This window comes from Delphinapterus leucas, chromosome 15 (assembly GCF_059928025.1).
Source record: "Delphinapterus leucas isolate spDelLeu-1000000601 "Yukka" chromosome 15, BTC_Dleu_Yukka2, whole genome shotgun sequence".
Taxonomy (NCBI): Eukaryota; Metazoa; Chordata; class Mammalia; order Artiodactyla; family Monodontidae; genus Delphinapterus; species Delphinapterus leucas.
Window position 1 is genome coordinate 28,030,279 of NC_143143.1, and position 12,548 is coordinate 28,042,826.

At 41.8% G+C, this 12,548-nt stretch overlaps 1 protein-coding gene across 1 annotated transcript in view; it reads right to left on the bottom strand.

The window, feature by feature from the left end:
• SNX29 (sorting nexin 29) overlaps positions 1–12,548 on the bottom strand; it is a 549,073-nt gene that overhangs the window by 275,694 nt on the left and 260,831 nt on the right. The window contains exon 16 of the mRNA XM_089896147.1: positions 1,114–1,220. Coding sequence (XP_089752273.1) covers positions 1,114–1,220 — 107 coding nt within the window. The remainder of the gene's footprint in view (positions 1–1,113; positions 1,221–12,548) is intronic.

Consider the following 12,548-nt stretch of genomic DNA (forward strand, 5'->3'; position numbering starts at 1 on the left):
ATGTGTGTATGTACACAAACATACATGACTTGTAATAAATACTACCACCACTGGATCACCACGACACATACACACACCTGTATATATATTAGTTACCTAATCAAAAACTTACTCTCCCAGCTTTACCATTGAGTATGGTGATAATTAATGGTTTCTGACAAAAACATTTGATCATACCAAAAAAGGACCTTTATTCTTCATTTACCGAGAATATTTTATGAGATATCGATGATGAGTGTTACCAAATGGACATTTTGGTACCTATCAAGATAAATATCTGGTTTTTCTCCTTTGATTTATTAATGGGTGGACTTAATGGATGAATTTCCTAATGTTAAACCATCCTAGAAATCCTAAATACATTTTAACTTTTTATATATGTTGTTCCTTTAATATATGACTGAATTTGACAGAGCGATACCTTTCTTGAATTGTTATGTATCCACGCACAAATGCTACCAGTCTATACTTTTCTTGTTTCTGCTATCTTTGTCAGATTTTTTATACTGGAGTGATACACACTTGAACCAAGGTACAGATATAGATAAAAAATGCTCTAAGAAAATATAAATAGTGAAGGACTTTTTGTATACACCTTGAAGGGTGCCCTGAAAATCACCATAAAACCATCCAGGCTTGCTACCTTCTTGGGATACAGTTCTTTCTTAACTTTTATAACTTTCTTCCACAGATATTTTTGGTCCCTTCAGGTAGCCTGCCTCAGCTTCAATGAATTTTGATACTGAATGCGATCCTAGAAAACAGTCCATCTCATCCCTATTTCCCCATTTCTCAGCACACAGTTGTATGTGATATTCTCTTCTGTTTTGAACATTCTCCAAATCCAAGGGTACAACTGTTTTCTTATTTTTCACGTTTTCTCTCTTATCTCCTTGCCACAGGTTTCTAATTAAATGATATTTTTCAAAGAACCACGTCTTTCTTACATTTCTCTATCAATTACAATGGTTTTATCATTTTGTGTTTTGTTTGTGGGAGGCGGAGTGTGTGACTGCTTGTTTTGCTGACATCTGTTTAACAGGCTGGGCCTCTGTCTGAAAAACCTCCAAAGCAGCCAACGTCGGGAATAAACGCAGACTCTGCCACCCTTACCTCAATGAGCTTTCTTTCATAGGAGCTTGCTAGTTCCTCGGCAACTTCTCCCGGCTTCTGGTCAGTAACTGTAACTTCTCCATCAACATTCCAAAGATTTGGTACAACTTTAGGAAAAGAAAGACATTCCATAAGTATTTTAACAGTAATCAAAAATAATTCTCCCAGTTGAAAAAAAAAAATTCTTCTTTTCCAAATGGCTTCTCCAGAGAGAAAGCTCTTGTTAAAGGAGAAAAAGAAGATCACAATTACTAATTACTTCAGCATTGCATCATTTTCACAGAAGTACAATAAATCAAATGATAAGCTGTATTTAAGAAGAGCAATAACTGTCCTAGAGACAGATGCACAGGAGTCTGGGGAACGATCCTATAGCTACTTTCCATTTCAGGGGAAAGCAGACAATGTTTTGGCAAATATAAGAGCCTACACTTACATCTTTTATACTGGTCAAATTTCTTTTTCTCCAACAAAAAAGTTTTCCAGGAGATAGCACCTGCCTAGAGCCTGAAGTGAAATGATAACGGGGCTCAGATTACATTTAGAACCAAGGAATCTTCTGGAAAAACTCTAAAACCAATGCACAATGACAATGCAAAGACATCTTCATGAGATACTGACTCTCAGGTCAGCGCAAGAATTAGCACAGTATTTTAAGGAACCTCCATACCCTTTTCCATAGTGGCTGCACCAATTTACATTCCCACCAACAGTGGAGGAGGGTTCCCTTTTCTCCACACCCTCTCTAGCATTTACTGTTTGTAGACTTTTTAATGACGGCCATTTTGACTGGTGTGAGATGATACCTCATTGTAGTTTTGATTTGCATTTCTCTAATAATTAGTGATATTGAGCATCTTTTCACATGCCTGTTGACCATCTATATGTCTTCTTCAGAGAAATGTCTATTTAGGTCTTCTGCCCATTTTTTGATTGGGTTGTTTGTTTTGGTTTTTTTATATTAAGCTGTATGAGCTAAAAACAGAGTTACATATATCCGGAGAAAACTTTAATTTGAAAAGATACATGCACCCCCATGTTCATAGCAGCATGATTTACAATAGCCAAAACATGGAAGCAACCTAAGTGTGCACTGACAGATGAATGGGTAAAGAAGATGTGGTACATATACATAATGGAATACTACTCAGCCATAAAAAAGAATGAAATAATGCCATTTGCAGCTACATGTACGGACCTAGAGATTATCATACTAAGTGAAGTCAGAAAGAGAAAGACAAATACCATATGATACCACTTATGTATGGAATCTTAAAAAGTGATACAAATGAACTTATTTACAAAATAGAAATAGACTCACAGACAAAGAAAACCAATTTATGGTTACCAAAGGGGAAAGGAGGGGAAGGATAAATTGGGAATTTGGGTTTAACAGATACACACTACTTTATATAAAATAGGTAAACAACAAGGACCTACTGGATAGCACAAGGAACTGTAATAACCTATTATGGAAAAGAATCTGAAAAAAAAAATATATATGTATAACTGAATCACTTTGCTGTACACTTGAAGCTAACACAACATTGTAAGTCAACTATACTTCAAAAAAAAAAAAACAGAGCACAGTAGATGCCCATGGCATTGTTTCCACTATCAGGTATATACCCACATATGCTCACTTTGTAGAGAAGAGTAAAAAGATAAAAACTGGGAAAGAGCCAGATAATTCCGAGATAAGCAGAAGGAGAGCAGTGGAGAACTCCTGCATGAGCAGCTAAGAAGACCCAGCAGTGTGACTATGGATTCGCCCCACGTCTGAAAACAAGCATCAGGGATGCAGATGTAGATCCTGTGTGTCCTGAGATGAGATTCCTGGATGCCCCATCAAGTGTGATGAGACGGCAATGAGGCAGAACAGGAAGCTAAGGTGAGCCCCCCAGCGACTGGGATTCGAGAGACACGGGCTCTGGTCAGGCACTGAGGGAGAAGTCAACACGGGGAAAAGCTGAGCAAAAATGGGACTCACTGCTGGGCCTGAACTGACCAGTGGCTCCTCCTTCAGCCCTTCACGGAGCCTCCATCAGGCCACAGCTGATCAGGGCCCCGGAGGTAGCAAGGCCCCTGAATGACGACACAGAACGTACTGGAATAAAACCCTAAGTGGTTTCCATCCCAGCAGTGACTATAGCTCCAGCCACTACTGCAAGGAGTGACCCAGTAACAACCTGTTTAAGTTGACAGATTGAACATGTTAATTTACATTCACAACCTCTCAAAATCTCATTAAAATACCAATTAAAAATAATTCCTTCTAAAGGCACCACCCTTAAAGAAAAAGAGAATGAGAGAGAAAACAACACAACAAAATTTTAGAAGCTAAGAAGAAGGTAGGTAACTGGTGAGGAACCTGACAGACCTGAGAAAATTTCATTCTCAGCTACAAGTGGGCAACCGCAAAACACAATCTGATTAAAGTGAACAACCTGCATAGACTGCTAACACGAGACACTTCTAGAAGCAGAAGTGAACACCAGCTAAAGGTCCAAAGAAGGGATAAAAGTCTGCCTTAAGAAGCAACTAGCAGAAGACTAGGGGTTTATTCTCCAGAAAAGGTTAAAAAAAAAACCAAAAAAACCCAGTAGCTGCACCTGAGTTGAAGGTAGGGGTATCTTACTAAAAACAGAGGTAAAAATAATACACACTGAACTTTTGAAGTTTTGCCATTCTTCTTCCCTCCCCACTCCCAGAGCAGCAGGCATCAGGCATATACCTCTAAGCAAGGGAACAGAAAGTAATTTCCTAGGAATCTACCAGCCAAAGAGGAAAGGGCTCAATGTGGGAGGTTTTCCGGGAAAATGGCACAGCCCCTCAAACAGTGTTTTAGTACCCCACTCCTACATCTGAGAAGACAGCCAGAAATCACCTTACATTTGAGGCAAGCACCTAAGATGAAAGACAGGGACCAGAATAAACAAATAGAGAAATCAACATGTAGGAAAGAAAAATTATTAAGTGAGAAGAACGTTTCAAAAGCAATCTACTGGTAATACTCCCAGAGAGAGAGGAGAAGGTGCAGTTGAGAAACGGGAAGAGGGAGACACTTGAAAAGAACACACAGAATGTATAAAAGCCCTTTGGAAAGCAAAACTATGACAGCAAAAATGGAATACCATGTATAAGGGATAGACGGTAAAGAAATTTCTAGAGAATAGAGCCAGAGGATGACAAAATGGAGAACAAAAAAGGAAATCAAGAATTACCAAATGAGAAGAGCTCGAGAAAGAAAAAAATAACACAGAGAGGAGGAAGTCAAAGATACAATTCAAGAAATGTCCCAGAACCACCAGACATGAGTGTTGAAGCTGAAGAGCTCTACTGAGCTTGATGATAAGCGATGCTCACGTGCTCACAGTGAAATTCCACAACACGGGAGACAAAGAGGAGAGGGTACAAACTCCTGGAGTGGAAGCAGAAGTTTTACAAAGGATAAAAAAAAATCAGAAATGGCATAGGGTTTCTGAACAGCATCACTGTAAGCTAGAAAACAATGAATCTTCAATGTCCTGAGTGGAATTACTTCCAACCTGGAATGATCTACAAAGCCAAACCGTTTGAGAAGCGGGTAAAGGCGTTTACAGACATGCAACCTCTCAAAAATTTTACCTCCCACCCAAAGAAGAGAAGAAATCCAGGAAGAGGAAGACAGAGATGCCAAGATATAGGAGATCCAACACAAAAGTGAGCTTGAGAAAATTCTTAATGATAACCAAAGTGGGAAGAACCTGCAGGCCATCATGGATAAACGGATAAACAAAGTGTGGTATGCCCATACAACGGGTTAGTATTCAGCTTTAAAAAGGAATGAAGTGCTGACACATGCCACAACACGGATGAACCTTGAAAACATGATGTTAAGTGAAAAAAGCCACACGTGATGTTAAGTGAAAGGCCTCATACTGCATGATTCCATGAAATGTCCAGAGTGGTATTGATTTACAAAGGCTGGGAGGAAGGAGTGATGGGGAGTGATTGCTAATGAGTATCAGGTTTCTTTCTGGGGTGATAAAAAATGTTCTGGAAACAGAAAATGATGGTTGCACAACCTTGTGAATATACCAAAACCACTGAACTGTGCACTTTAAAGGGGTGAACTGTATAGTATATGAATTATATCTCAATAAAGGAGGAGTGAATTGGCGAGTACAGGCCCACAGAGTAGTCAGGCTTCTTCCAGGTACAGGTCAGAGGACCCCAGGAGAGACTGCCTCAGGATGACACTGATGACTCAAGTGTTTGAAAACATTGAGATTTATATAAATGAGGGAAATTTTGAAGTTGAATTAGTGATAAGTATGCAGAATACCAACAAAATTTAAAAAACAAAAACAGGTAAGTATTAATTTCAAAGAAATTTACAAGTTGTCCAAAAATACTAATCATATATCTCATGGCTCAACTGTGGAGAGCATTTTCAGAGTCATAATAATGTAATCGTGGATCATGGATCTAACCAAAATGAGTACATGACTGTGCTAGATTATATGACAGCCAGAGGGTGTGTGCGTGTATATGTCTGTCTGTGTGTGTACACAGTTCAAGGGCGTGGAGGATCAGAGAATGCTACCCTTCATCTTCCACAATGAGAAATCAATAAACAACACCTACAACTAAAAAATCAACAAATGGCAATAGACACACATTATTCAGAGATACGAAGGTAACTACTAAAACAATCAGTTAAAAAGTCTGAAGCAGCTGCTTGTGAGGAGTGGGAAATGGGGAAAGACGGCAGCTAGAAGTATCAGGTCTTTTACCACAAGGCTATGTACAAAAGCTCAATTTTTTAAAAAACTAAACTCAATTTCATTTGGTGAAATAAATTTTTTTAAATTTTTAAATAAAAAGCTGAAAGGCTGAAAGCATTTCCTCTAAGATCAGGAATAAGATAAAGATGCCCACTCTCGCCACTTTTATTCAGCACAGTGTTGGAAGTCCTAGCCACGGCAATCAGACAAGAAATAAAAGGAGTCTAAATTGGAAAGGAAGAAGTAAAACCGGCACTGTTTGCTGATGACATGATACTATACATAGAAAATCCTGAAGATACCACCAAAAAAACGACTAGAGCGCATTAATGAACTCAGTAAAGTTACAGGATATAAAAATAATATTCAGAAATCTGTTGCATTTCTCTACATTAATAATGAACTATAAAGAAAGACAAATTAAAAAAACAATCCCATTTACCATCACATCAAAAAGAATAAAATGCCTAGGAATAAATGTAACCAAGGAGGTAAAAGACCTGTACTCAGAAAACTTTAAGACACTGATGAAAGAAACTGAAGACAACACAAACAGACAGAAAGATACACTGTGTTCATGGATTGAAAAAATTAGTATTGTTAAAATGACCATAATACCCAAGGCAATCTACAGATTCAATGCAATCCCTATCAAAATACCAATGGCATTTTTCACAGAACTCGAATACTTCTAAAATTTGTATGGAAATACAAAAGACCCCATTTAACCAAAACAATCTGGAGAAAGAACAGAGCTGGAAGCATCACACTCCTTGATTTCAGACAAGACTACAAAGCTACAGCAATCAAAACAGTATAGTACTGGCATAAAAACAGGCATATAGATCAATGGAGGAGAAGAGAGAGCCCAGAAATAAACCCACGCACTTTTGGTCAATTAATCTACAACAAAGGAGGCAAGAATATATAATGGGGAAAAGACAGTCTTTTCAATTACTGGTACTGGGAAAACTGGACAGATACACGTAAAAGAATGAAATCAGAACATTTCTCACACCATATACAAAAATAAATTCAAAATGAGTTAAAGAACTAAATGTAAGACCAGAAACTATAAAACTCCTAAAAGAAAACATGGGCAGAACACTGTTTGACATAAATTGTAGTGGTATTTTTTTTGGATCCGTCTCCTAAGGCAAAGGAAACAAAAGCAAAAATAAGCAAATGGGGCCTAATTAAACTTAAAAGCTTTTGCACAGCAAAGGAAACCATAAACAACAGCAAAAAAGACAACCTACTGAATAGGAGAAAATATTTGCAAATAATATAACCAACAGGGGGCTAATATCCAAAATATATAAACAGCTCATACAACTCAATACCAAACAACAACAACAACCCAACTTTAAAATGGTCAGAAGACCTGAATAGACATTTTTCAAAAAGAGATATACAGATGGCAAACAGGCACACAAAAAGATGTTCAACGTTCCTAATCATCACTGAAATGCAAATCAAAACCACAATGCAGCATCACCTCCCACCTATCAAAATGGCCATCATCAAGAGGCCACAAAGAACAAGTGTCGGCAAGATTATACATCGCTGCAGCCTCTGTGGAAAACAGCATGGAGGCTCCTCAAGAAAACTAAAAACGGAGCTACCATATGGTCCAGCAATCCCATTACTGGGTATATATCTGAAGAAAATGAAAACACTAATTTGAAAAGATACAAACACCCCAGTGTTCATAGGAGCATTATTTACAATTGCCAAGATATGGAAGCAACCTAAGCGTCCATCAACAGATGAATGGATAAAGATGTATCTCTATAGCTTATAGATTAATATTAGGAAAGTGACAGGAGCCATCTCATCGGTTAGACACTCCCCGCCTCTCTACTGGCAAGGTGAGCTGTGGCGAGGCACCAGAAGTTAGTTGTCCCTTTAGCTGAAGTTTGTACAAGCACCACCATCTGATTTGTGTATTTTCAAGTCAAGAAGATTTCATCTGCTTCGGGAGCAAGAGAACATTCAGCCGTTCAAGGAAGACAGCATAATAAAAGTGTGAGTAACGCCAAGTCATGAGAGCCAAAAATGGCAGCTTACAGCACCATTTCACACACTCTGCACATCCTCCAGTAAACCAATCAACTTGGAGAGGATCAACTGTGATTGAATTCTGCAAGTCAAATCTGAACAACTGATACAAACATTTGTGACTGATCACACTTCAAGTCTGTTGTTGTTCTTTTAAGATACCTATTTCCTGAGAGTGATCTATTAGTCTTGGAACAGAGAGACAGACAATTTAACAGCCCAGGAGGAAACTCTATTCGTTTCCAAAATAGCTCACTCTGAATTCCAGAGTACAAGACTATGCCATCGTAAACCTAAAATTTTTTCATTAACAACCTCGGTCCATATTTTGAGTTACTTTGACAGTGTTCAGAACTTGACCTTCCGCCCTGCTCAAGCACTGCACGAAGAGGGCAGCTGCTGGTCCCCAACAGGACAGAAAGAAACTTTCACCCACATGGTTAGGTATTTCAACTGTGGATAAGAAACTTAAGCTGTATAGTAGTCACCCCCCACCTTATCTACAATTTTACTTCCCCCCGGTTTCAGTTACCTGTGGTCAACTGTGGTCCAAAAAATATTAAATGGAAAATTCCAGAAATAAATAATTTGTAAGTTTCAAATCATGCACCATTCTCAGTAGCATGGTGAGACCTTGCACTACCCTGCTCTGTCCTGTCCAGGACGTGACTCACCTCTTTGGACAGAGTATCCAATGCTGTATATATGACCTGCCCATTAGTACAGGAAAAAAACAGCATATATGGGATGTGGTACTATGGGCAGTTTCAGGCATCCCCTGGGCTCTTGGAACCTATCCCGGGAGGATGGGCGGGGAGAGGACTGTGTTGAAAAGACCAAAACATAAACACAGGTCCAAAAGCAAAACAGGGTAAGGGCTGTATTTAATTTGCTAAACGAAATTTGAAAGCTACATCCACACACAATGGGTTCTCATATAAATAAAACAATGATATTGCTTCATCTTACACAGCACTTTGGAGCCTCCATATAGAACTCAGTCTGGCCAGCTGAGGTTTGTGCCAAAGGTGAAGCTATCTACATAATCTGTCTAGCACAGAGTGCCCCATAACCCAAGCAACCTAGTGAATATCCACATTATTCACAGGAACATCTACACTTTATTCACTTGCACATACTCTGAGTAGTCAGCAGTTTTCTCTGCTATTTCCTTGATGGCATAATTATCGAAGTTAGACTCCAAATGGAAAAAATTTGGCAAAAATAATAAGCCTTCTCTCTTTAAATCCAAATAGACACTGAAACTGTGTTTGATAGAAGCACAAAGACACTGACTTTAAATCAGAACTATTTTTCATGTTCCAGAAAAGCTGTGGGTTTGTTAGCACCACTAGCAGGTCATTTAAACCCAGGGAACATGACGCAGTTTTCCACCTCCTTGCTGCCTGCCGAGGTGTCTGTGATAAGTCACCTGAAACAAGCAGACGCTATGCTGGTCTCACTGGCGGTCAAAGCACCAGAGAACACATGGGGGGTTTTGCCTAAATTGTTTTAAGCAAAACTTCAGACACCATGGAAAGCAGCACGGCAAACAGTACGATACGGTTACTGTTCTGCTTTCAATTTGAACAAGCCTAGCCTGACCCGGATGCAAACAGTATGCGATGCTGGTGGTGAAAGAGGATAAAGAACAATTTAAAACTCAGAGATGGTTCCCTTGGACATTCTAATGCACAAAAGGAGGTGTGCCGGGTCCTATAACAGGGGGCTGGGTGTGGTGTGATGGGAATCTGGGACACGTGCAGGTTCCAAAGGAGAACAGTTCCGCCTGGGTAAGGTGACAGTGATCCTTACAAAACAGCAGGTACCCGCACTTGTTCCAGCAAAGGAAACAGTCTTCGTAATAACAGCATCTACCGTCCTCCAAGCACTCACTGAGGCAGGGGGAGAGCACAGCGAATGAGGCAGCGTGAGCTCTGCAATCAGACAGATACCAGGTGCAAAGCCTGGCCCCACCACTCACCAGTGAGTGACCTTGGGCAAGTGTTTCATCCTTTCACTCAACAACTGGCTACTTAAGATTCATTACATGCCAGGCACTAGACACTAGATACTTAATACAGGGATGTATGGGGGCAGGGAGGGGGGCGGTGGGGATTGCCAGTATGAAGCTTACACTCTAGTGGGAGGAGTCAGAAAATAACTCTTTAATGTGTCAGGCTGTAAGACGTGCTTTGGGAGGGTTAAAGCATGGTGGTGGAGAAATACTAATTATATAAAGTATAAGGAAAGGCCTCACCATGGAGGTACCATCTGAGCACAGACCAGAATAAAGTGGGGGAGTGAGCCATGCAAAGCCCTGGGGGGGAGAGCATTCCTGAAAATGGCAAGTGCAAAGGCCCTGAGGTAGGCACAGGCCTAATGTGTTCCAGGAACAGTAGGAAGGCCAGTGTGGCTTAAGGATAATGCATGAGGAAGAGATCGACAGGAAATGAGACCACAGAGGAGATGGCAGGGGTTTGCAGGCTATGGTATTTCATTCTGAGCAAAACAGGAAGCCCCTGGAAGACTGAACAAAAGGTGGTATGATCAGACTTATTTTTTTTAAAGATCATTCTACTGGCTCTATGAAGGGGCAACTGTGGAAGCTGGGAGAGGAGGTGTAGTGGCTGGGGATGTACCCAGCTCAGGTCTCCCTTCAAGGGAGAACTCACTGCTCTACCAGTAGCAAGGAGTGAAGTTAGCTGACAACCACCAGCTGCAGCCCCTTCCAGATGCGCTACTCCTTCAGGGCAGCCCTAGCTAGTGGCTGAGCACAGAGAGGTACCTCGGGGCAATGTGGGACCCCTCTAATGAGCAATCTTTGCACAGAGCTCCCCAACAAGGTGGGTGGGCAAAACTTTGTTAAATCTGCATCTAAATCTGAGGCTCTCCCGGCCCGATGCTGCCTGTCCCCTTTATATTTCATAGGCATTATCCCCCAGGGCACCTCCTGTGCTCCTAACTTTGTAGCAGCATCTTCTTCCGAGAGAATCCAGGGCACAGAGCTGGTTAGGGCGCTACGGCAGTGGTCCAGGCAGGGGGCGATGATGCTGGCCTGGACCATGGTGACAGCGACGGGTGTGACAAGGAGTAGAAGAGGTCGAGAAAGAAAAGTCAGATTTGATGTGGGGTTGGGTGAAGACAGGAGTCAATGTAACACCAAGATTTCTGGCCTCTGGAACCTGCAGAATGGAACCATCATCTGACTGAGCCAGGGAGACTGGGGAAAGAGCAGGGCGAGTGACCGCCAGGAGTTTGGTTTTCAGACAAGCTAGGTTTGATACAACCATGTCTAAGAGGTAATATCAAAAATGCAGTAGCACGTGAGTCTAGAGTTTAGGGGAGAGGTCAGGGTTGGAGACACAAAATTAGGAGACAAGAGCATCCGGATAAGAACCATAGAATTAGGTGAGACCACCCCACCTTTGAAAGCTGAGTTTCCTCCTGTTGCAAAATAGTCACAGTAACAGCCCCAACCGCAAAGAACCACAGGATGAAACACCACAATGCAGGCGAAGCACTCAGCACCGTGTGCAGCCAGGAGTACAGATGTTGTTCCTGCTGGGGTCATCCTTCTACCGGGCTTCTGCCTCGCCAGGCACGCTGCTGAGCACATGGTTATATTATGTATTGTTCTCACAATAAACCTGCACGGTAGATGTTATTAACCCAGGAAAATGAGTTTCCAAGGCGTTAAGGGGCTAGCCCAAGGTCAGACAGGTACCAAAGGGGAGGTTCAGGACGAAACCCAAGCCCGTGTTCCTTCCCCCACAGCACGCTCCCGCCCCAGCCCCGTCAGCAGCTGAGTAACTAAGGGAGACTCGTTCACTCTCTGGTTCAGACCTTTGTCCAGCAGGCATTCATGAGGCCCAAAAGCTAAGGAGAGGTTGAGGGGTTTCTCTCCCCGCGCCAAGGTTACATAGCAGACAGAGGGAGCCCAACACTGCCACCAGCCCCTGCACGGCTCCAGCGTCACAGAACCAGGTGTCACCAGGGCAGCAAGTTTCCGGCATCTCTCAGAAGAGCTTCTGGCAGGGCTTTCTGAGTTATCGCTGAACATGTTCAGGCTTTTTAGGGATGGGGCAACCAATGAACTTTGGCTGCTAGTCAGCTAATTTCGACATTGGGAAAGGGAGTCCCCCCAAACTGAGAAATCTTGATTCAACCTAGAGTTTCCCATGATAAGCCAGGCGGTAGTACTTGGGGAAGAAGGTGGTGAAACAGACAAGAGATTGTGGCACAGAAAAGGAATGGCCGCTCCCAACTGGAGCTGGAAAAGTTTCCACCTCCCTGCCATGGTCTCAGGCTGCAGCACAGACAGAACATCTACAGGCAGCAATAAAGGGGAAAAGCTTATGGAGCCCGATGAGCCGATGATTTATATCATTTCATATCCGGCTCGAAATACCACTGTGTGGTATCTCCACTGCAATGATGAGGAAACGGAGGTGTGGGTTCTTTTACAACACTGTACTACAAACCCCAGTCTGCCTGATTTCAAAGCCCCGTGCTCTCCCCAACTCACCACACTGCCTCCCTACCTCTTGAGCCTACTGGCCACTGTGTCACCAATTTCCACCTGTGACAGACTTCCCAGGCCAC